A 26,157-nucleotide genomic window follows, 5' to 3' on the forward strand; every position below is an offset into this window, starting at 1 on the left:
GTATGGAATTACTCAGTGTCACTCTCACAAAGACACCTAAATTGTTTTTAGGATTAGAGCTTTGTGTGGTTGTAACTGGCAACACCGCAAAGCTTATGGTCCATTTATGCTCTTTCTCTGCAATCATCTTTTAGAAAATACTAAGTCAAAGGTGGATCCTTTCAGCTGACACTCAAGAATGTCCAAGATAGTGTATATGAGTGAGACAGTCCCTTGCATCTGTTTAAATAGTTTAACCGCATTGTACCATGTCTGAAATTAAAATGGCTTTTTTGAGAAGTACCTGGGGGGTTTTGTACCAGATACATTTAAAATGTTTGATAAAGCTGATGTAAAGAACACCTGTCACTCGAGTTTTTCCCTGAGCACTAGCTTCTCTGAGGGGGCATCAGGACAAATAGCCAGACAATCTGTCCTTGGGACCAAATAAGAAACCTAGAACCCTTTGTTAAGAGATTTTTCATTAGCCTTTTTGTTTGAGAAACTGGGTGAGATTTCCAATATTTGTGAACAGTAGAATCATTCTGTATTGTTGACAATGCCATGAATAATTGTTGGATGTTTCTTCTGTTATCAGGGTTTAGAGATAGTATTTCGAGTAGGTGTAGCAGTGCTTCAGATGAACCAAGCAGAATTACTGCAACTTGACATGGAAGGAATGTTACAGGTAAATTAAGGTTATCTAATAATTGTAAGAGATGTCTGAAACGTGTAATGTGCATGTGTATGTGTTTCCTTGCAGCTATTAATTATATGTAATCTTGTGCTCTGATTGCTTTTAGCACTTTCAAAAGGTCATTCCACATCAGTTTGACAGTGGTCCAGACAAATTAATCCAAGCATCTTACCAAGTCAAATACAATGCAAAAAAGATGAAAAAGTAGGTATATAACATTTTGAGAAAATAGATTGTATTGTTGCTAAGACCTACTGTTTGTTTATCTTTAAAACTAGTTATTCAGTATTTCATTTTGAATTTTCCATTTTAAAATATTTTTGTTGTTTTATACTATAAACAGTTAAAACTGAAGTTCTGTCTGCAAGAAAATTCTTCTAAAGCACTATTTGCTATTTTTCTTAAGTATAATAAAGCTATATTTCATTTATAAAAGTAGCTTAAAAAGCTTTTGAAGAAGGTGCAAGTTATGGGGAATTACAGCACTTCTGTAAACAGGATCTGAATAGAAAAAGCGGGGGGTGGTGGGAGGGGGGGTGGGTTTGGTTTTTTGAGGGTGAAGTAGCGAAAGGAGGTGAAATTTTATGATCTGGCCTGAATTCCTAAGACTTTGGTTCTCAGGAACTGGAAAAGTATTCACAGTGCTAAAGAGTGCATGTATGGCCAAGATTAGTGCTGTTTAAAAATGAAAGTTAAACTTTGTCGTACCATTGATAATTGTTACATAACTTTGAATTGGGCTCTGAAATCCAGAGCATAATCTACTTTTAAGGTTAGTGGCATGTCTTCTGTTTTCTGCCTTTGGTAAACTGTTTTCATAAGCCAAGCTGCACGTATTGTGCTTTTCCAGGGTTAAGTTTGGTGATTCTCCAGTTGGTTGTAATGGATAGTACATTCACTGTTCTTGCACTGCAGATTGTGCTTTCAAGTTGAATTTGCCAGTCCTTCTGTCCGCGGCCTGTGATTGGTGCTGTAGAGCGAGCAGTCTTCTCTAAAGCAGAAGCAGTAACAAAACTTTCAGGACATTCTCTCTGAAAGCCAATATAAGTGTATGTAGTTTAAAGTCCTGCCATTCCGAGACTAGACTTCTGTGGTTGCCTTCTGCAGAGGCATTGTCTATCTCGGCTTGTTTTTTCTTGTTGCCACCTTTTCCAATTGGGACAATTTTGTGGTTTGCTGGAAAGGGGCCAAAACAGTTTTGTAATTTTAAGATATTTGTCTCAAATATTTTTGCATCTTTCTGTCTTCCAGGCTTTCCAAGCTCTGTTTTCTTTTGGCTGAATCTATTGAATTGCTTATTGTGTAATTACATTGAGTGGTTATTAAAAAATAGCTCCAAATCATTGCCACTGTAAATGGATCCGAGCAAGCATCAGCACGTTAGAGGGCTGGTTCAGAGTCCATTCATATCTACAGAAGTATTTGTGTTTAAATGTAATGTCCAGTCTAAATATTTACAGGAGTGCATTTCAAATGGCCACTTATACAGAGGAAATATCAATCTGTATCTCTGTTCTACTGTTGTTTGTTAGGTATTACACCAACAAGTAATTTATCTGCAATGTTTCTAATCATAATTTACTATTTCTACTTCTTAGGTTAGAAAAGGAATACACTACAATAAAGACAAAAGAAATGGAAGAACAGGTTGAAATTAAAGTAAGAGAGCATCAACAAATTTATGGATCAGTTTAATTCCTAGATGTGGGGTTACACATTTGATCTGTATATGTAGCAGGACATGTAATTGAGGTCCCAAAATTCTTTTCTTCCAGCATTTGTATTTGGGATGTCTGTTCATAAAGAACACTTATAGTTAAATTATTGAGACTTCTGGTGGACATCTAAAGAAAAATCTTTGATGGAGACCTGCTGTACTTACTTTTCATTATTTTCTGCTGTCTAAAGCTTGATAACAGATGGCCTCATCAGAGATTCTGAATATGTAAGTTTAGATGTAGGTGTCCCACACAGGAGGTTTGTAAGACAGATGTTAAGATAGAGCTTATCAGAATGTACGTGAGTGGTTTACCACTGATTTTGAGGTCTTGGTTTTTCTCATACACTTGACTCAAGATCAAGGGTCTTCTGCCTCCAGTCACTTTTTCTTTTGGAGCTTCAGGAATTGATACATGATGTGGAAAAACACCTTCCAAGTGCAGTTTACATTTCGCTTTTACTGACTGACCTACTTCCTCTATGTACTTAATCACTGAATTTTTTTGCTTTTGTGACATAAATAGGCTTTTGCTGCTTTTTTTTTCCTTTTTCACATTTTTTTTTCACAGCATGGTGTTTCATCTAGGAAAAAAAAAAAACAAACCTGCAACAACAAAAACCCTAACCAACCAACCCCAACAGCCCAAAGCTGTCTGTTTCTAGATCCTGCTTGGGGACCTTATATAAGCCATAAGACTTAGTAAGTCTTATAAGTTTTATAAGTCTTATGTCTTCTGCTAAGAAGTTTTGCTAGTTTAGGGAGATGCAAAACAAGCACATTGAGTTTGCCTCTCAGCATGGCAGAATAAAACATTACTAAATTGATATCCATGGCTCCATTCTTAGGGATACAGATCTCTTCTATCTGAATGCTGACTGCTAAAATTTGCAGGAAATGCTCTGGTAAATATGCAATTCAGTATAATTCTTTCTCACTTCTGGAGGATCTGAGGTAAATAATTCTCAGTATAACCTTACAGATTAAATAGATTTTAATGTATAATTTCACATAAATTATTGGGAGGAAAAAGAAGGACACCTTGTAGCTACCTCATGAGCCCGTGCTAGTGCAGGAGTGCACTTTTGTGTCCCTTGACCGCGCAGCCTTTGTCCAGCCCTGTTTCTGAAGAGGCTGTCGAGTCCCTGTGGTTCAGCTGCACACATACTGCTTTCACCTAATGGCACACAGATGCTCTCGTACAACACAAGACTTCTCATCTGTGCTGCTTCAAGCTGTTTAAACTCATCTTCTGAGTTAGTACACCATATAAAAGGATGATTAAAAGGTCACTATTTTTTCTATTTGTATTGATTTTCATAGATGTGATGAAATCAAAATGTTGTTAGTTGCTTGGCTTTTATTAGTCTTCCAATTTATAACTTGAGAAATACAATTCTGGACTGTTTACCTTCCAGAGGTTACGAACTGAAAACAGACTCCTCAAACAGCGCATTGAAACATTAGAAAAAGTAAGTATGTTGGCGATTGGATTTAATCTGTGTTAATTTATACCTAAACTGATGGAAATTTTGTTATATGAAGTGGGACTCTCATGAAGATAGTTTACTGTTTTTTCTTCTAATCCACAGTGTTTACTAACAGTGCTTAGCCAAATAGCAAGGCAATAACAAAGCAGTTAGGGTTGGTGCTTGTAAATGTTGAAGGTTGTTATGCTTGGCTCTTAGTGAATATGAAATCAAACATTTTGACATACCAAACCTTTGTACTGTTTTCTTTCTGAACTAGAAGCATCTGTTCAAAGTCCAGAAGACTACATGAAATAGTGGACTGCTTGGGTGGAAAAGAGGTTATTGTGAAAGAATCCTCAGTTTTGAAAATCTGAAGTTGCTGGGTGTTCTTACATAGGAGCAAAATGACAGACCTACCAATGGCCAGAGAGAAATGGAGATAAAAGCAGGTTACTTCATTGCTGGCCAGTGCAGCAGGAGAGAGGTGTTGCTGCAGCATGCACATTCAGTCCAGGAAGTCTGCTGCCATTAATTTGTTTTACATAGTTTTCAATTTTTGTAGCAACTTTGGGTACATGTGGGGAGAATATCTTTTAAGACTTATTTCTCACAGATTTAGTCTGGAATAGAGTTTTGTTAGGCTTATTTGTAACTAGATATATCTTTAAAAGTATGCATAATAAATATTGTCGATACATTGCTGAAATGCAGGCATTGTTCTCCGATGGCCTCTCCCATATTCTGGTATGATGTGACAGATCCCATCGGAGCTGCTCTGCTCTAGAATGAGACTGGGTTTTGTCCATCTTAACCACAAATAGCAACTGTCTTTCAACAAATGGAACTGGATGCTCTTGCGAATTGCAAACAGTTGTTTATGTTTCACAGAGAAGAAAACGGTAAAGGTTCAATTTAGAGTAAGGTAATTGAAAGATGTCACACTTCAGATGTTAAATCCATTACAGTCTAATGAATTGATTCCTTAAATCAGTTTGGAAAAATGCACATAATGAGGATGTATTGTGAAAGTTGTGACCAAAAGTACAATTTTATAAACATCTTTGTTTCTAATATTGAAGAGCTGATAAAATTAACTGAAAAGTACAGACTCTTTTTAAGAACTTGGAAGTTGTAATGAATCACTTCAATGCTCTTGGCAAATTTATAATAGTAAATATCCCTATTTTATATTTCACTTGCAGAGTTTGAAATCAGATTTTTTTTTTTTCATTAGGAAGTCCATGATGAACTGCCAGACGCTACTGTGTTTGCAAATGCTGTACTTAAAATTTCAGAGTTCATTTTCAGAGTATCTCATTCTGGCTGGAATCAAAACATTTCCAAATGAGAAAGTATTATCTATTAATAAGAATTTCTGAAGATTATTATCATCACAGCATCTGAAAAACAGATCACGAAGTGTGAACAAACACCTTCAGTTCTCCTGTTGGAAACTTATTTTTATTTTTAATTTTTTTTCTTATCTTGATCTACATTATTTAGTTGTGATTTCCTTAGCGTACCTTACTGACAAATATCTTAACTTCTAAGTAATAGCTCTTATCAACTAGTTCGAACTTTAATTTTAATAAAAGTTCCAAGGACAAAGATGGTCTGTGAAAAGATATGTTCTCTGTTGTAGAATCTGCAAAAATTGAGTGCTTTCAAGGGTAATAGAGTAGAAATTAATTAAATGTGCAACTGGTGGGGGGTGGCAGAATGTAGTGCTTGTCAGTGTGCATAAATGAAAATTTCTTTCTTGTAAAACTTTGACAAGGAATCTATGAACTCACTGGAGTTACTGCAAGAGTTCAGTTAAACAAAATATTAGCTGTCATAGCTCAAATTTTCTCCTTGTGTCTGTCAGTTTGCAGCATTTAACTTTCCTGCTTCATCCTTTTGGAAGCTTTAGTTCTGCATGAATGCCTCAGTGCTTAGTAGAGTTTCCTTTGTGCTCAAATTTTGCCTTCCTTTCATGTGGTGGATGGACCATAGACCATGTCTTGCATCTATCTACTAGGTCATATCTGGTAACGTATCAGTAACTTTTGTTAATTAGGGAAGCAAGCCATTCCAATAAAAATACCCAGTCTCCTGTAGGTGGATTTTAAGTGTCAGGGAAATCTGGCTTTTTGAGACCTCCTTGTATGAAAGATGGACTGTATTACACCTGCTGCAGGACGGGCTGCTTCCTGGGACTTTCAGGCTGAGTTGCCTTTATATGAAGAGTTGTTAATTTTGCAAAAGCAGTTTGTAGAGAAAAATGGGTAGAATTTGGGCATCTTCTTTCTCTCAGCTCTCTTTTTGTAACTATCATCACTCCTTTGGTTTTTGGTTTTTCTTTTCCTTATTCCTATCTGAATTTTTCCTTTGTAGGAAAGTGCTTCCTTGGCAGATAGATTGATACAGGTATAGTCTTTTACTGTACAACTTTCTTCCTCCTGTCAAAAATACCCCAACTGCTTTAATGCATGCATATTTGCATGCTGTACTCTATCCCTGCTTTGCTGATTTAGAATAAATATAGAGCTAATCTCTTGCTAGAAACTTGTTTAATTTTGTTTACTAAAAATATATAAACCAAATACTTGCACGTTATATTTTGCCTAACCTAATGTAATTTTTTGGTACAAATTCCTATGACAAATGGATTCTATGACAATGTATTAACACTGAAATTGAATATTGCAAACTCAAATCTGTGCATGTACAACCAGGTAATATTGCATGAAAGGAATTTTATTCAATGCAAGTAAGCAATTGTGCTTGCTAAACGGATGCTGAACTTCATAATAAAAGTACTAAACCAGCTGTTTAGTACTACCTTGTCCTAAAATTTCTACCAGTTGTAGTCTGTGCTGCTTGCAAAACCAATCTGATGAAATAAGCAGCTAAGCATCACAAAGGCAATCTGTCTTGGATTTGTCCTCAATTGCTTAAAAAAAAATTATGTCCAAAGGGACAAGTGACAAGGGCCCAGGAGGCTGAGGAAAACTACCTCATAAAACGGGAGCTGGCCACCATTAAACAGCAGAGTGATGAGGCCAATACTAAACTGGAGCAAGCTGAGAATACCATCAGGGAGCTCCAACAGCAGCAGCAATGGGTAAGGAGCCTGGCAGCACATCATCTCATCTTTTTCACTCACTCGTGTTTATTTTTCCTCATCATGACATGGTCTCTGTGCTGTCCTTGTAAATACTTGTTCATTGTGATTTGCATTTTTAAAATTACACAAATTGGACTGATTTTTTTGATCTGTTCTTACTGATAGATAACTCTGGATAGATGTAAGTTATTAGTTTTAAAAAAAAAAAAGTAACAAAACACAGCAAGTCAAACCCAACAACAAAATAATCCAACCCCAAACCCCACCACTACTGAAGAAATACTAACAAAAAACCCACAAAACCTTTTGGTAGCGCCTAATGCTAAGGATCTAGCCATTGTGAATTGTGTCAATCTGAATAGTCAAATTTGAGAATTGATTTGTAATGCCTTTACCTAGCTTCTCATTTAAGTCAATCTCTTCCATGTTAACGTTTTTTCTGTGTACCGACTTTTTTTTTTTTTCCTAGCATGCTTAAATTTGCTGCTTGCAAAAACAGAAGGGTATTTTCCTAGAGTTAAGAACTACAGGACTTTATTAAAAGGTGTGGGTTTATGTGCAGAGAGAGCAGGGAAATAACTTTTAGGAGCTGTTTGTAGTACTGTGTTTATACGTACTATATGTTTTAGGTCATACAATGTCCCATACTTCAGACTGTTACTGTGAGGCTGAAGTTACTTTCTCCAAGCAACTTGCAAAGTGCTCAGTATGTTCTCTTGAGAGAGGGAGGGATGCAGTTCCAGCAGTCTTCACTTGTTGAGCAAGCTGTGTGCCAGCAGTGTTGATATTAATATGCTCATGTTGTTTTAAGTAAGTGGTGTGCAAGTACTTGACTGAAGCCCTTGGCACTTCAGGCGTATGAAATACAACTTTCTAGAACTACAGCACACTGGAGCTGCCTACCAGATCTCTTACAGGCAATATAGCAGTTTGTTTTACACATCTTCCACCAAAGCTCTGGAAATACTTGTATCTCATTTTGGAAGGTGGAGATGAGATTTACTGTTAGACTGAAAACAAATAATTACTTAAATGCAACATTATAGAAATAGTTTATGATGTCTGTGTAATGCATTTCAGTATAAAAAACGTACATCTTTTAGAATAGTTGCAAGGAGTTACTGATGAACTGTTACTCTGTAATGCGTAATGCTGCTTTTATGTAACTTGAGCGATTTCTTTAGGGAAAAAAATGAAGAAATTATGATTAGGAAGATGGGGATGTTCTAGCAATGCTTTCCAAAATTTTAGATATGTTGTAATCTTTCAAGTGAAATAAAATGAGAAATGTTTATAGACTTGAGTAGCCAGCTGTTTAGTGTCCGATTACAATAGTATACATGCTTTTGGAATGTGTTTTTGGAGGCATCCATGTTACTTACCTGTACCCGATTAGAAGTTATTAAAAGGGACTCAAATGCTATATTTATGTTTTAATTAATTGATGGGTAAAACAACTTTTAAAGCTAATGCTTTTAATTATGATGAGGACCTTATTAAGTAGCAATGATGGGGAAGCCTGACAGCTTGGCTAGGCATGGGAACTGCTCCTGAGCAAAACTATAGGTAACTGCGGATTGCGAAATTAGCTGGATTGGAGCTGTGAGGGCTGAAGATTGGACACGTACTGCAGGAGTGGAGAGTAAGTAAAATGGGGGAACAGGCAGTTAATTAAGAGCCAGCCTTCCTACCCTGCATGCTTGCAGCCTTGTTCTCCTCCATTTAAATGTGAACATGAGCACAGGAAATAGTCTGCTATGCGTGGAACAGAGGCTGTAAATCCGTGTGGTTATAGAGGGATTTGTGCCCAGTAGCTGACTAATTTTGAAGTGTAAAGACTAGTACTGTGGTTTTGAGGACCATCTGAATTAACTTAGACAAAGTCGTGAAAGTGTTAAGATGGTTTCGATTAGTAGTTCCTTAGATTCTGCTGCATTAGTAGGATTTGCAATTGAACAGGGTTTTGTTTCCAAGCGTGGAAATAGGAGCAACAAATGTCGACAGCTGCGTGCGCTTAGGGCCCCCCCTAGTGGAGATCCATCAATTTCTTTTGAATTTTGGCATTTCACTTTAGAGTAGACTGATAAATCTTTTGCCATTCCTAGTGCCAGTAGCTTTGATCTTGGCTATACTACTCCTCAGTATTGTCTTACAAGTATTTGCTTTAAGGGGAGTGTGTGTCCAATTATTTCAGTTTTGCTTATGATTAGCAAAAGTGATCTCATATGGAACTCTAAAATGGCTGCATAGTTTATCTGTACTTATTTAAAGGTACAGCATCTGTCCTACAGATTTTATAGTCTACATATTTTCCAATCTTCTTGTCTGTTTCGACATCACAGGAACTGTAAAGGTCAGGTATGAATTTCTGAATAGGAAAGTAAGAAAAGAACTGCCTAAGGATACTTGTGGCTGCCTGTTCTGAACAACACTGTGGGATTTTAAAAAGCAAATAAATAAAAAACCACCACCAAAAAACACAACCAACTTTAACTCATAAAACATGAGGCAGGAGAATTAAGAATAGGGGGTTTTGTTTTGTTGGTAGAAAAAATACAATCTAAACCATCATATTTCTAAGAAGGCTACCAAATCCTTTGCAAAAGGTTATGCATTTGTATCTAAATATTATCGAGAGTTTATCCTATCTATGAGATTTGATCGCACAGTTGGATGGCTTAAAGGTAAGTGTTCGAAGTGCTTACAGGATATGTGTGTGTAGGAAGAAATTCCCCATTGCAGCGCTTTGTATGGCTGAATACAGAGATGCATAGAGAAGTATTCTTTTGACTGAAGTCCAACACCAGAAGCCCAAATTACATGCAACTTTAATTTTTCCTGTGCTGAAGTATCTATAGGGAGTTTTTAGTTTAACCAGGATGACTTTATTATAAAGTGTTGAATCTACTTAAGAGAGGTTCTTCTTACCAGTGTTTCTTAGTCAATGGAAGGCTAAGTTCTGCTATAGTGCTTCTCCCAGAAGACCTGTAAGTAGTACTAATGATCCTATAATAAATCACATATTAAGTGTCATCAAATGTATTCTGCATATTTCTGAGTAATTTAAGGTCATTTGGATGGGGAAAACGAAGTGGAAAATAATAAGGTTTGAGATGGAGACCACACTTAATTTTACTTTGGAGGTGAACTTTTACATCTTAGTAGAGAGCAACTCTGTCAATATAAGCTTTTTAAAAACAGTGTACAACCTGTACAATTTTTAATATTGATAACTAGGAAGAAGAATAATTGTGAAGCTAACAGTATTCTGAAGTGTTCTTGGAGTTCAGTGCTTCAGCTACCTGAACATTTGTCTGAATGGTTTTGCAGAGCATGGTACTACTCTGTCTCTGGCGTGTCTAATCTTTAAATATAGAAACCTGCCAAAGGCTTCTAGATGTGGCGGGTAACCAAGGATTAAGAGGAAGGTGTTTTCTTCCTCATACTGCTAGTAAATCAAGAACTGCAGAGAGGAAGTTGTGCCTGACTTCAGCAGAATACAGAATGTTTTATTTTGCGGCATGCTCAGAGCAATGGTATTTGAGGAGTTAGGGGTGAGAGTAATCAGCCTGTTCTTACCTACTCCTGATAATTATGTGCTGAAGGTTTTTTCTCTATTCTTTTTCTCCTATTGTTTCTAAATGAAAAACGTAGCTTCTGCTGGATGTATAAAAATGAATAACCATTTTTGTCAGTTAAATATACCTCCAGAACACAAATCTCAGTATTTCCCAGTGATACTCTCATTTTCAATGATTACCCTGTTCATCAGTCTGAATGCTCAAAAATTGAATCTGAGAAATGAGAGGCAGTTCAAGTTAAAATTGCATCACATCTTATTTTTAAGAAGGCTCTTCAAGTATATTATATGAAGACAAAATGTTAATTGATTAAACATTCAGGTGGAAGCATATGTATTTTGCAAGGTAATTTATAGCGATGTATTTGGTTATTGTTACAGCAACTCCATCACGCATCTTTTATTTTCAGGACCTCATGTTAAAATGACTGATAAGAGCGTAATAATAGATATAGCGAATATGTGCTTGTGAGTGCAACCTTGTGGAATACTTCATTTTATTTTACAATATACTTTCTTTAATATTATGTTCTGATTTGCAACCAAAGAGCAGAAAATAAAAATACTGTCTTCAGTAAAGTATTACAGTTAGTGCTTAAATGTGTAAACAAAGTTAGCTGGGCAGCTGCTGGACAATCTGTTAGTTGTCCTTTGGTATAGAGTACTGAAAAAGCATTCTGTAATTGTGTAAAAATCTGTCATCAGCCAAAATTATAGTAGGAATGGTTGTATAACTCTCTGAGATTTTACTCTTTCTGAGATTTTAATAAAAGTTGGGGGGAAAGAAATCCAGTTGTGTGAAGCCCAGCAAGGACTTGTTTCTTTCAGAGGTAAATGGCTGTAGAACTATATTTTTTGTGGTTTATATTACAGACATCTTTTCAACACAGCCAAGAAAAACAGTGTTACTGTGGTTAAAATGTTTAGCTGGTGCCTGGAAATCCAGATTCACCTTGTAGTTTCTGTCACAAATTCTAGGGCTTAAGGCAAATATATAAAAGCAGTTTTATTGCTATGGAAGTCAGTCTTAAAGTAGTTTTCAAACATTGTTTTGACTATAAGCCTGTGTTACCTTTATATACTAAATTATTGTGTGTTGTTTTTTTAAGGAGCACAAATCACAACTTTGAACTTGTGAATATTGTTTTCTAAATCTGTTTCAGTCTTGGCTGTATTTTTTTCTAGTATATCAAGACTTCATTTAAAGTTTGCTATGGATAAATAGATAAGTACTCCTACCGTAACATATTCCTTAGGCAGGCAAAATCTAAAGACAGATTTAAAGAAGGCATGACTTGTGCCTGCAACTGGATAAGTAACTTTTCTACAGTCTTCATGACTTACTATTTGATAAAGATTAGATTTTTGTAGTCCAAAACTATTTAGAGTACACTTACATATTGTTGTAAAATCAAGATGTGTTCAGCTCTTCAAATCATCTGTTTTCTCTCAATTTCCTGGAAAGTATAAGAGGACTTCTTACCTGAGGAGAGCACGCTGCGTTTGTTCTTGTTCCACGTGTGTCATTAGCAGAATCTGGAACAAGAAAAATAGAGTCCATTTAGGGTGCTGTGTGTGTCATGTGATGAACTTGCACAAGCAGCCAGGGAATAAGAAATTCTTGTTGCCTGTTCTCTGCATATGCATGTTGTCATGTATGAAACTCATGCTCCCATATCATGTGAAGCAAAACATAAATTAAGAAACAGTTGTATCTCTTATGAAAATCAATACTCTATGGATTTTAAAGTTGCATTGTTAATTAATGAAACTTCATCTATGAATCCAAGTATAGTATTTATTCTTCACCGTGTAGTTAATGGCACCAAAGACGTATTAAATGATTTCCCTTTAAACTTAATTTTCAGGCTTGCTGTGCATATACAGTAACTAGGCAACTATGCTTTGGGGGTTTTAACTCCCAGGTTTTTTCCTAAACCAGAAATTTAAATTCTGATTTAGGATGTCATGGCCTTACAAGCAAGTCTGGCAATCTGTGGTGAATCCCAAGTGATTTTAAAGTGACCCAAGAAAGAAATAAAATGTATTTTGTAACACCTTTGAATACAAATGCTTAGTGTAACTTCAGTTGGATGTTTCTGTTGAAAGATGCAGTTTCCTTTAGCAAGTTAATGGATAGATCTCACTTTTCATTCCAGCTAATCAACAGTAAAGAAATAAGTTAATGGTGATTTAACTTACTTGAACAGAACTGTGTTTTTTTTCCCTTCCCTCTTTAAGTTTGGAAAGCATGACCTAAAGTTCTGAACTGCTATTTTATTACTGAGGAAATGTGTTTGGGTGTGCAAAGCCATCTGGGAATATAGTCTTAGAGTAAATCCTGTATGGAAAGAACCAAATTTCTTTGTAGCGTGGGCCTGTGCTGTCTGTCTAGAAGGGGCTATACTGCTACTTGTGCCTGGATTTTTCTGATAAATCCACCAGGCTCAGAAGAAATATGTATAGTGCGAGCAAATGAAATATAACAAGGGAAAATGTAGAGTCTTGCATCTGGGCAGGAACAACCCCAGGTTCCAGTATAGGTTGGGGAATGACTTATTAGAAAGCAGTGTAGGGGAAAGGGACCTGGGGGTCCTGGTGGACAGCAGGATGACCATGAGCCAGCACTGTGCCCTTGTGGCCAAGAAGGCCAATGGCATCCTGGGGTGGATTAGAAGGGGGGTGGTTAGTAGGTCGAGAGAGGTTCTCCTTCCCCTCTATTCTGCCCTGGTGAGACCTCATCTGGAATATTGTGTCCAGTTCTGGGCCCCTCAGTTCAAGAAGGACAGGGAACTGCTGGAGAGAGTCCAGCGCAGGGCCACAAAGATGCTGAAGGGAGTGGAGCATCTCCCTTATGAGGAAAGGCTGAGGGAGCTGGGTCTCTTTAGCTTGGAGAAGAGGAGACTGAGGGGTGACCTCATCAATGTTTATAAATATATAAAGGGTGGGTGTCACGAGGATGGAGCCAGGCTCTTCTCAGTGACAACCAACAGTAAGACAAGGGACAATGGGTTCAAGCTGGAACACAAGAGGTTCCACTTAAATTTGAGAAGAAACTTCTTCTCAGTGAGGGTGACAGACACTGGAACAGGCTGCCCAGGGAGGTTGTGGAGTCTCCTTCTCTGGAGACATTCAAAACCCGCCTGGACGCCTTCCTGTGTAACCTCACCTAGGTGTTCCTGCCCTGGCAGGGGGATTGGACTAGGTGATCTTTTGAGGTCCCTTCCAATCCCTAACATTCTGTGATTCTGTGAAATGAGAGCCAAAGTGGAAGAGTGGAAGGGGCAAACCAAAGTGATTGTGCATTGAAGTATACATGGCTTTATTTTAAATCCAAGATTATGGTAGGCTTCTGTTGACTCAGAGCTGAAGTGAGTAGGGATCAAGAGAGGATACTTGTATTAACCTTGTAATTAGCTAGTCTTTCCTAAACATCTTTTTCTGCATATCATAGAATAATCACAGATCCTTTGGGAATTTTTCAGTTTGGGTAACAATGACAGAAAAGTGCTCATCAGTACTAATAGGGGTCTCAGTTTGGTCTTACATATTCGGCTGTGTGGAGATGCAGTTGTTTGAGAGGCATAGCATTAGAGTTCTTGTTGTCAGCAGTCTGGATGGACATGTTAGTAGACTTGCATAAGGTAAGCACTTCTGTTGATCTTAAGCTAGTATTTCTACTATTAAGCATTTGGATGTACTTACTACTCCAATCTGGCATATAAAACCCCTTGCAAACCATCTGTGCTTCATACTAAACATATTTCTGCAAACTTTGTAGCATAAATGCAGTTCACGATACAGTGAAGACTTTGTGCTACAGCTGGAAAAAGAGCTGGTCCAAGCCAGGCTGAGTGAAGCAGAATCCCATTGTGCCTTGAAGGAGATGCAAGATAAAGTTCTAGAGATGGAAAAGGTAAATCAAACTAGGACCTGCTGTATAAAATAGCACTAGAAACAGAATACAGGTCTCTGTAAATCTTTGCAAAACTGTGCTCTAGGATCTTCTCTTCTATGCTTTCATGACTGCAAGATGCTTTTCAAACCTGAAGCTAACGTAGCAAAAACCCTAAGATCTGTTTGCACTGGGAAAGGTTTCTGAAGAACAGATCACTTTTCTCCTGTTCCTGAAGCCCACTACAATGGAAAACTTCAATTCTGGTGAAGTCTTTACAGTAAACATCAATTATTCCAAAATTATAATATATCCTGCAACAAAAGCCGCAGGCTTAGGGTGAGCATTGAGGTGATGTGAAAGTAAATAGCTTGGGAGGGGAGAAGGAAAGAGTTCAACATTTACCATCCCAGGTCTTGAGTTCTTGAGTGTCTCCACTGTTTGGTGTCAAAATCTCTATTGCTTTTTGAGTGTCGTCACTCAAACTTATTGATGCCAGAATTCAAGCTGTACTCAAAGCAAATGTCAACATCTATTATACCTTTCTTTGAAGAAAAGTTAACTGAAAAAAAAAAGGGGGGGGAAAAAAATGAAAGAAAAAACCAACTAATTGACCTAACGTAAAGTACGCTTTTCAGATACTTTTCTATTGGCTTTGGAAATTGTTTCCTCAAGGAAATCTGAAAGATATGTATACTCAGGAGTGTGGCGAGAACTTACTAGCTAATTAGATTAACCCACAGGAGTCAAGATTTTACTTTTTTAATTATTTGAGTGGATTGATGGGAGTCTGACAGGCTAGTAGTGTGATAGCTTTTACTGTACTGAACACTGGTAGAAAGCAGGATCTAAGGTATTTTTCAGAGTTCAAAAAGAGACTACTTAACCTTCATCAGCATGGAGATACCAAACACTGAAAACTTAAATATAAAGAAAAACTGGAGCAGTGGGGGAAATTCCAGTGTGCCAGACACTCAGACATACAGCAGTATTTCAGTCTGTCATAATGAACTTAGGCAGATGAGAACTGACTTAAATTAACTCCCTCAGATTCCTACAAATACAGCTCTTTACTGCTGCTAGTGATGTGTCACGTAATTTGGGAAAATTCTGCTCCATCCAGGACTTGCATGGCTCTACTTAGGGTGATGTAAACATTCAGAAACACACCCTATCACTTCCTATATTTGCCAATACTTGGATCCCATGATTTTGACACATGGAAATGCTAATAAATGGCTGATGTGCTGTGTTCTGTTAATGTTGATAATGTACTTTACTCTCAACTCTCAAGAAAACCTGGCAACTGCCACAGTATTGCATATCTACAAAAATACTTGATTTTGCTGAAAATTACTACTGAGAAATACAGTGGAAAGTGATGATGCACAGTTCAACTTCGGGTATTTGGTGACCAATGATTCGATGTAGGCATATTTTACTTAGACAGATTATGTCCTTTACCTTCCCCTCTGTGTTTTTTTCCCAAACTTCCAGTATTATGCTTTCATCACTGTTTTCCTTTCCCCGGGTCACTCCTGCCATGTGTTTTCCTGTTTTCTGTTTAGCTTTCTCTAGTCTTTCTACTTTTTCCTGGTGTATTTTTGTAAACATCCATGCATTTTCATCTGTAAGACCTTTTCTTGACTGACTGTTTATAAATATTAATGGATGGTTCCTTTGTCAACATATCTTTTTTCCTTTTCAAAGGCAGACAACCTACTTCCCCCAAAATAAATTTCCATTTATTATTTTTCCTGTAAGTCTAAAAAAAGGTTGTAACTCTAAAGGTGTAATTTCAGTTCTTCATTTGCTTTACTTTTATCAACTAGCTCAAAATCTTTCAGATTTCTCTCCATATTTTTTATGTGTGCAAAAACGTGTAAATAATATTTTATTAGGGATACCATCTGGGGAAATGTGGAAGTCAGAATGCCTAAAACTACTGTGTCAATTTTCTTCTGTTAGCAGTTGGAAGATATTTATACACACTCCGTATATCCAGGAACTTAGATTTTTTGATGTATTTTCTTTAGCAAGGGATGTGTAATAAAGAAAGTTTGGTTAGTAATAAAAGTTATCATTCCACATCTGTATTCTTGGAGTGGGTCTCATCAAGCGTAATTTTATTCAAATACGTATTTAAGAGGATGGTTCTTGTTGCAGAGGAACAGCTCTCTCCCTGATGAGGAAAATGTTGCTAGACTACAAGAAGAACTGATTGCTGTCAAATTAAGAGAAGCAGAAGCTCTGATGGGTCTCAAAGAACTAAGGCAGCAAGTCAAAGATTTGGAGGAACACTGGCAGGTATGGGTAGTAACACGCTTTTAACAATTTTTACTTTGAGTGACTCATAAACCAAAAGGCTATGAAATTCTGAGATGTAGAGATCAAGTAGAAACTAGGGATTGTGCATCAAGCTGCTGAGGGGAGAAAAATCTTTAAATGCAGATGCCACAAGAAATGTTACTTCAAAAGTATGTTAGAAATTGGTCCCTAGTTGTTACTGATGGCAGAAAGCCTGTGCTACCAGGTAACCATTCTGGTAGAAAGGAAATATCTGATCAGTACTCCTACTTTACTAAATGTTAAAAAGGGCTAGGAATAGGCAAAAGTCTCAGGATATCCTTGCAATTCACTGACCTAGTGTAGTTGAGAATGACTGTCTTCAGCTTTTTTATTGTATATCCTTAAAACTAGTAAGTCTCTGTGGGGTTTTGGCTTTTAGGACAAACAGGAGCATTATAGCAACTTGTTCCTATGTAACTCTGAGACCTTAAATCAGGCAACACTAGGAAAGCTCAAGTGTTACCAGCAATTGCATGCTATTTTTCTAGCGTCATCTAGCTCGTACCACTGGAAGATGGAAAGATCCTCCCAGAAAAAACACGGTGAATGAGCTACAGGATGAGCTCATGACCGTCCGATTGAGAGAAGCAGAAACTCAGGCTGAACTGAAAGAGACCAAACAAAGAATGATGGAGGTGGAAACACAGGTACGTTTTTGAACACTAAACATGTGTGAATTGAGCTGCATACTGGCAAATTGATTTCAAATGATAGGTATCTGATTATGATCTTTATCATCTACAGGCATGACTTTAGTTCCAAAATGCACTTTTTTTTAATGCTGTTAGACTAGGAGGGAGAATCTAGTGCATACAGTCGAACTTGCTTTAAAATCTCTTCAGTCTTTTCCAGGACTAAGCTTTCTAATTTTCTCATTTGGACCAACTGGTAGACTCTGTGAATGTGTGTGAGCCTTAATTCATGAAATTGTAACCGGTGTAACAACAGAAGTATGTTTGAGGTGTTTTAAATTTCAGAGACCTAATTGATTATTCCGATAATAGTAATTGTAATTATTTAAATGGCAGTGTTTTCTTCTGGTGAAACTGCCTATACTTGATTATCTACTGAGGTCACGAATCTGGTTACTAAACTGGACTCTCAGCAGAACAGCTGCATGGTGTCAGGTTTTTTTAGCAAAAGCTTTACCTTTCATGTGCCAGAAAAGAAGAGCATGATTCACAATTGCTGAGATTTGTGCAGAAAAGACAAAAATAACTTGTCTGCCAAGATCTCTTTTGTGCAACCAGAGGATAAGTTGTTATTAAGCAAACAAATCTGAAATGAAAGTGCACTAAGGTTGGTGAGTTCATATTGTATTGGTGAACTTTCAAGTGAATCAATACGCACAATGTGCTGTTGATTGAGAACTATTTGTAACAGGCTTTTGAGAAATTTTCCCATGACATACCTGCTAAAAGTGACTGTTACTTGAAGGAAACCTGTGCACCCAGAATGCTAAACAAACCAACCAAAACAGTACTTGACAAGCTTCAGCAATCCCAGAAACCAGGAGAGCACGTTAGGATGTGCTGCTGAACAGAGATAAGCCAACTGCAAGGTACACGGTTGCTTATTTCTGACAGAGGCAGCGCGTTTTTCTATACCAACTGAATAAAAGTTTCCTCTTGCCTTAACTTTTAAAATTTTCATTGAAGTGTTAATACTGTAAACTACAGTTAACGTGTGCTTTTGTTTTGTTGCTTTTTCTCCATCTGTGTGTTTTAGTCAGTAGGGGGCACAGGTATCCTGCTGTCTGGATTACATGTATTAAAGTCACAAGACTTTAGGTATTTCTCCCTTCAGTGTTATGCATCGAGTCTTCGTATATGCTGATGCTGATTAGCTGTCACTTGACAGAAATGCACTGGTTCTTGTGTTATGTACTGGTCTATGCACAGCTTCATATAAAAAGGGTGTGACTTGTACTGATGTACAGACCTTAATTAAGTTGCCATGTTACTTTGAGGAATTCACTGGACGGAGAAACGTGCACATAATATTTCTGACATACCTGATGCTGCTTGGATGCATCAGCTTGTTGCTATAGTTGAGATACAAGCTCACAAAAATCTTTGCCTTACTCAAGCAAGAGGTTGGGAAAAAACATCTGTACATGAGCTTTGCAATGTTCTTACAATGAGTTATCTGTTGTTTAAGAGCAATTTCAATATCCTGGTCATAAACCAAATGTCATGCAAACTCTTCTGATTACACTTAGAAAATTCTGAATGCTTTTTTCTCAAAAGTTTTTTATAGTAGAAGATCTATAAGTCTTTCTTGTCAGACCTCAGGGAGTTAAACTGATATCAAAGATCTTTCTTTAACATGCATTTTCTTTCCTTTTTTTGTCACAAATTTCAGAATCAGATCAATAGTAACCATTTACGAAGGGCAGAGCAAGAAGTTACTAACCTACAGGGGAAGGTACAGTATCTTTCTGCACAGAACAAAGGACTCCTTGCTCAGTTGAATGAAGCCAAACGTAGACAAGCAGAGATTGAATGCAAGGTAAACAACATCGTAAATAGACTATTGGTGTGCTAATGTATATATACTTCTTCGTCTTGTCTGCTATTTTTAGATAGAATTGTATCTTAACTGAGACACAGAAATCACAAAACCAAAACTTTCTTGTACTGATTTGACAATATCACCTTGAATTTACCATCTCACAAAAATCACTTGAGATTTTGACAGAGCCACTTTTGGTCCCATAAAGATGTGGTTCTACACAGAAAAGCGTGTCTGTATAATACACGAAAAGACACTCTTACACAGCAGATTCTGATCACTCTGTAATCTGTCTTAAGTAACAGAAGAGATTCATTACTTCAACACTGACTATTACTGCGGAGTTAGTTTAGGTTCAAAAAAAGAGAGTAAAAGTAGTATTTGAATGGAGAGGTCTACAGAAGGGAGTGTTACAGTAGTCATTGCCTAACAGTACCCAGACTTTAAGGGGACGACCCAAACATACTGGGCAAAAGAGCAGTTTTTATGCACAAAAGAGAGCCCAATCTATGTTTGAATCTCAGATTTAATTACTTAACTGTGTAACTAAATCCATAACCATTTACTTATGTCTTTAACTTGTGCACACATAATAAGGACAATAAATAAACTATAAGTCTTACAAGCTTTTTCCTCTTAAATTTCATGAAAATTTTCCTGAAATTGCTATTGATACTTACTTCAAAAAGGGCAGTCTTAGTTGACAAATAACTATATTTTGTTAGAGACATGAAAACATCTTTTTACTTAAATCTTATTTCCAAAAGATTTATGAATAGTCTTCTATGAAATCAGCTAGTGCTGAACAGTCAGTAATTTCTAAATAGAATACTTAATAGTATGTTAAAAATAGTACTGTAACATGAGATGAATAAACAGAATGCTATTTATTAAATGTGGCTCTGAATTGGCAGCTTGAGAGCAGATGCTGTTATATAACTTGTTGTTCATGATCACATCTTAGTTTTGCCTTTAATGTAACCGAACTTTTTATGTGCACCACTTGTTTCTGTTCTCATTCATGCAGAACACTGTTATCGGTTGAATGTTTGTTTTTCAGTTTTATCCAATATGTGTGCATTTTGTTTGTAATACCATTCGTACCCTAAAGACTGCCTTAGCTGCAATGCCATCAAAGGCTTCTGTGGACAATGTGAATCAAGAGTGTACTTTGAGTCGTTTATCGTTGTCACTTAGCAGGGAGGTGAAATGACATCCTTATTAATATGCATCATTTTGCCATAACATCACACTTTTCCAGTTTTTACAGATTTTCATTTCTTCTTGTAATTTATTTTCTCCAGGGTAATGCATAAATCTAGGCAATTTACTTGTGTAGTAAACTCTGATCTTCTGTTCATTACTCAAAGCCTAGTGTGTAATTTGTAATTGGCAATTTCTTCCTAGTTTTGCCTTAGTTACTGGCTCTTTCAGCAAAATGAAGCTGATTTTTATTGTTGTTCTGTTCCATTTTAAAGAAATTTAAGAACAGTAAATAACTGAGATGTACTGCATGTGTTTCAGGGGTTTTTTTAGATTTTAATGTTTCTTGCTGCCCTGCCAGTTTTTGTTTCCATTGGAACCTGAACCTAAAATGCAGTGAACATGTAACTTCTACTGACTCCTCAAACTCCATCAAAGCTTTTAGGAAACAAGCCACTGAATAAATTGCTTCTTCTGACTTTTTTTTTTTGTTTACCATATTCACTGGTTTTCCAAGTGCTGGCTTTTTAAATGCTGAGATTCTTATTGATTTTGTTGTTATTGATTATATTCACGATCTTGGTGACATGTCTTTTCATATAACCTGGAACTTTTTTGTCTGATTGGGTTTTGATACTGAAGGTCCTCATTAATTCTTAAGAGATTTAGAGGGTGTAGTCAATATTCTGCAGTTCTCATGTTGACTATAAAAAGAGTAATATGTCTTCAATCTGGCTAATGTGTTAATATACACGACTATTCTCACTGGGATAATTTGCTTGGAAACTTATGTTCTAAAATGGGTTAAAGTGTGATAGTAATAGACAGAGCACCAGTCATATTTTTTAGAGATTCTCTGAAAGTAGCCACAGTCAATAGCCAGTGAAGTAGCCATACTGACATACGCTAACATTAGATCCTGAAATTTGTTTTGCAGTCACTGATAGGAAAAACATTACAGTTTACATTGTAACATGTTTTCCAAGTTGATATTTATTTTATATAAAATGAAATATTGTCAATTTGATGCACATCCATTACCTGAAGTTCTACTGTTTAACTGTGACCTAGACTGTGACTTCTTGGGATGAGGCTTAGTATATCACAATATAGAATTCTATACTGTTTAAACACATGGGTTTTTTGCTAACTGTATTGAAAGATGCTCAAATTTAACTTGTTGGAAACTACCTTTCTTCAATGTAGTTTCCCCTCATATTTCCTTCTCCCTCTGCCTCTGACACTTCTCTTGAACTGTCGTCGTGACTTTATTCCCTAATAATTTATACAAACAATTCAGCAATGTTTTATAGATTTAATAAAATGCTGTGTCATCAAAAAGTTAAGCTATATTTGCAAGTTTAAGTGTTCTCCCACTCCTTCAGTGGGACATATCTTGGTATTGCTGTTTCAAATTTATGAAAAGCTTTTCCATTTCAAACTCTTAGCTATATGACAATATACAATTAAGTGAAAAATGCGAGGATGTAAAAAGCCATTATCCTTTGACACCTGATTTGTAAGGACTGTCATTCTGTTTCCTGTCCCTTGCTCTCCACATTCAAACTACTGGAAGCATGTTTTTTAGCTTAATGTAAGATTTATACGAAATGCTTTCACTTTTACTTGTTACAGAAGAGGCTATTTTAGGTTCCTGTCTCCTCACCTCTGTACCGCAAGAAATGAAGCCTGCTCGGGATTGTTTAAGGTTGTTTCACTGTGTGAGGAAAATGAGTTTATAATGTTAAAGTTAAGTGAAAGCAAAAAAAAAAAAAAAAAAAAAAGCGGAAGTTTAAAGCAGAAAGAGACACGTTATGCTTGTCAAGCCCAAACCTTGCCATGTTACTGGCTTTTTCTATATTAACCAGGTGCCCTATAGCTGCTGTGTGAGGCACATGTTACAATACAAGTGTGAAGGACTGGCCTCCAGCAGCAACAGTGGACTTGTCATACCCACACTCCTTCTAGATTTAGGTTCAGTATCTGTAACTTTACTAAATAGTGTTGCTATCAACTTAGATTTGACTTGAAATGCAGAGGTAGCAGGTAGGCGAAATTGAAAAGACTACTGCTGTAGAAGTACCTGAAAATAAAGCTGTTTAATATGTTACTGATATAAAAACTTCGTATTCAAAACTGATGAAGAAAGTTTTGGTAGTCTTTCAGGTCACGTCGTAGAGTAATACAGACAAATGTTACGTTTTTGTAGCACTAAATATTTTTAGAAGTTCCACCTTGCATCTCCTTAAATCTAACAGGTTTGTTATTCCCAATTCCATTAGAAACTGATGTTTGATTTTTCTTCCTGTTTTTCAAGTAATCTGAATTCATGCTCTCGTTTTATTTCTGTCATCACATCCTGGCTAGGTAGCCATATTTCTACTTTAAGAGGTGTATAAAAATAAATTATATTTGATTTTTGATTCCCCAATTGTTTTTCTATGCAGAAAGAAGTTACATTATTTCTAGAGCTTGTATTTTTTCTTTAAAGGATAGCTCAAAATATGTAAAAAGAAATTAAAATTTTTGTAGCAAGTGGCATCTCATACCACCTATACAGAAACATTTTTCTGGCTCTGGTGTGTACTGTTATGTTTTTCGCTTTTTATCTGACTACGGCTTCTACAGCAAGGACTTAATTTCTAATTGTTTCTTGAAACACAGCACTGATCTTTCTAATCAGCTTGGCCAAAGAATTTACAACATAAGATTTGTGCCCCATACCGGTCTTGTCTTTCCTACCATATCAACTTCTGTGGTAATTACTGAGAACATGCTCTGTTTCAGAGATAAAGCATCAGTGCCATGTATAGCAACACTATTGACTCATCTCGGATACTGAAGTCAAGCCAAGCCAGTCTGTCCTTTAGCTTTCTGTTAAATACATGCAACCCTGTGGACTTGTGGGTTTGGCTTCATTCAAGCAGTCATGCAGGAGAATTTAGCAATAATGGGTAAACTTTGCTTAGCATGTGATGTTTTCCTCTGAAATGGACTCCACTGATTACAAATGCTGTTAATTGGATCATTCAGATGATGTTCCTTCATTACAGGAATCTTTTTCTAAAAGAAACAGCATGTTTCTTTCTCAAGTAGCTACTATAGACAAGCTTTGGTATGTTCAATTCGGTCTCAACTCAAGTGTCTCATGAAGGGTGTCAGTTTGAAGCACACATTAAAATAACTGAAATACTGGAACTGACTTACAGTGACTACGATTTGCAGAGTTAAACCAATCTCCCATAAAAGTAGGTGTACCTGAGCTTCGTCTGTCTCTTCCTCAGAATGATTTGCACCCCAACTAAAAGTATTGCTTACTCAATATCTATCACTGTTTTCTCTCTGTGGTTGTACAAAGCTGCTGACAAAATAATATTGGTTTGTGCTCTGAAGCCTTGAGGACTTGCCTCATAGAACAGAAATAAGGAAATTTCTTCCTCTCTTGTCCAAACTCAAATGGCCTATCATTTGTAGGCAAACTTACAGGTTAAACTTACACCAGGAGTCTGACTGTAAGTTACAGGCTTTAGAATTTTATTCTAAACTGTCTTGCAAATTTTTGTTGTATACTATGAATAAAATAGCTGGACTTAAATGAGGTTGAGAATATCTGTGCCTTTTTTTTTTTTTATACAAAGAGAACAATGAAATAAGTAACTTGTATAACTGTGTTTTCTTTATATATGAAGTCAAAAAGTGAAGCATGTGCCGTTTTTTCGTTATGTTGATACTTTTCTTAATTTACAATATAACATATCTGGAACACAAGACCTGGAAATTGATAACAGCATATTTTCAAAACGACACAGATTTTTTTTAGATTATTATAGTTTAGCATCAGTCTTAGATGATCACACCATTCTATGGGTTAAAATGAAATTTGGGTTCTTTAGAATATGTCGTATCAATAGGCAGGATATTTCACACAGCAGTTTATTAAGTTTTCTTTACTTACATGATTTGGGGTAAAAGCAGTGCAGAGTCTTTAATCAACTAACTGAAACTGATATTTGTTAGCTTCAATCTATGACTGCTTTCAGAGTAAAGAAGAAGTGATGGCAGTACGGCTCCGTGAGGCAGACCGCATTGCAGCTGTGGCTGAACTCCAACAGCATATTGCTGAATTAGAAATCCAGGTAACAAGTGATGGCGTTAAATGTGTAACATGATACTGATTACTTTTGGTACTTTGTGGTTTTTATTTCTTCCACTTCCTTTCCTTGTTGACCTACTGTGAATACAAGGCACTACTTTGCAAAGTGGGATTAATGCTATATTGCTGAATGTGCCTCCTTTATAAGCCAAGGCCTTAAATCTATCTTATGGGCGTACTTGTGAGCTGTTAATAATTGCTTCCATACAAGCACCATGCCATGGGCAACACTTTTAAACTCTGAGTTCTGTATTTGTTTTTTGTCTTGTAATTGGTAATTTTTACCAATTAATAGATGAGATTGAAAGCATCCTCTGTCCAAAAAGTTGCACATATTTTGATTCCAGCAACCGTTCCTCTCTGCTTACTCTTCTGCTATGATCACTATTGGAGGGTTTGTTGTAAAACTCTTACTCCCTTTATGTAAATCTTGAAACCAGGAATGTTATTTACTGCTACCATGTCACTGTAGGAAGATGCATCCTTTGGCCTCTGTGGTGTTCTTTATGCTTTTAATTCCTTTTGGAGTTTTCACTGTCCCACGAACTCACTGCTTCTTTGAGAACCAGAAATGACTGTTCTTTATGTTTTCTTGGCTTTGAAAAATCATGATGTCTTACTGTATTCTGTCCTTCCTATACTCATATACTCCTGACTGAATTCTGCTGTGCCTATCTGCAAAGGTTTTCTTGGTTATTATTCCTAAGTTACAAGCTAGTTGCTCTCTAGTTTACTTTTTTTTTTAACTGGTATTGCTAGTGTCTGTCTTCCCTCTGAAATCTTTTCTTCAAGGTGATGATTTTACTGTATTGTGTCAAAGCCTTTTTTCTCTATGATTTCTCAACTACTGACATCTTTCTCATCTCTTCATATATGGAATATACAAATAAATTTAATGGAGCTTGCAGAAAGAATTTTCACTTTGGATATTTTTCCTCTAGTGCAGCGGGCACTAAATTGATGAAAAGATAAAGCAATCATCTTTTAATCACATAATGCTTAGCTAATGCTGTGATCAGTACATTAGACATACTTAGATAAGTACAGTAAGTATATGAATCATTTATCATCTAGAAAGATAAGAACAAAGTAGCTGAGTTTATGTCAACCTCCTACACGTGTTAGCGTTTTACTAAAAAAAAAAAAAAAAAAAAATTTAAAGGATACTTCAATGTGATTTTGTAGGTGAAGAGCCAGTACTAATTTTGCATTATTTTTATTTTAGCACAGACTTTAAATGCTATCCTGCTTCCAGGATATGGGTCTCCCAAAAAGTACTCTAGTCTTGATTTTATGAAATGAAGAAATGGTGAATCCCATAATGATCAGTTGGGGTTTTTTCTGATAGCTATCACACAATTAGAAATGTGTTCATTCTTTAATGTAAATACTTGACTTTCTGTTGTTTGACTGATCAAATCATTAGTGCTCAATCATTTTATAGCTCTTTGCTATTCCCTTTCCATACTTCTGCTTAAGCTATGAGTGC

General features: G+C 36.5%; 1 protein-coding gene across 3 annotated transcripts in view; it reads left to right on the top strand.

The window, feature by feature from the left end:
• EVI5 (ecotropic viral integration site 5) overlaps nucleotides 1–26,157 on the top strand; it is an 80,689-nt gene that overhangs the window by 23,999 nt on the left and 30,533 nt on the right. For 2 of the 3 annotated variants that reach the window (XM_065655693.1, XM_065655694.1), the window contains 11 exons: nucleotides 578–667; nucleotides 783–880; nucleotides 2,275–2,335; nucleotides 3,812–3,865; nucleotides 6,242–6,274; nucleotides 6,825–6,971; nucleotides 14,336–14,470; nucleotides 16,616–16,756; nucleotides 17,287–17,445; nucleotides 19,163–19,309; nucleotides 24,556–24,651. In XM_065655693.1, coding sequence (XP_065511765.1) covers nucleotides 578–667; nucleotides 783–880; nucleotides 2,275–2,335; nucleotides 3,812–3,865; nucleotides 6,242–6,274; nucleotides 6,825–6,971; nucleotides 14,336–14,470; nucleotides 16,616–16,756; nucleotides 17,287–17,445; nucleotides 19,163–19,309; nucleotides 24,556–24,651 — 1,161 coding nt within the window. The remainder of the gene's footprint in view (nucleotides 1–577; nucleotides 668–782; nucleotides 881–2,274; nucleotides 2,336–3,811; nucleotides 3,866–6,241; nucleotides 6,275–6,824; nucleotides 6,972–14,335; nucleotides 14,471–16,615; nucleotides 16,757–17,286; nucleotides 17,446–19,162; nucleotides 19,310–24,555; nucleotides 24,652–26,157) is intronic. The other variant, XM_065655692.1, reaches the window with a different exon arrangement.

The sequence above is a fragment of the Caloenas nicobarica genome, chromosome Z, assembly GCF_036013445.1.
Source record: "Caloenas nicobarica isolate bCalNic1 chromosome Z, bCalNic1.hap1, whole genome shotgun sequence".
In the NCBI taxonomy this organism is placed as follows: Eukaryota; Metazoa; Chordata; class Aves; order Columbiformes; family Columbidae; genus Caloenas; species Caloenas nicobarica.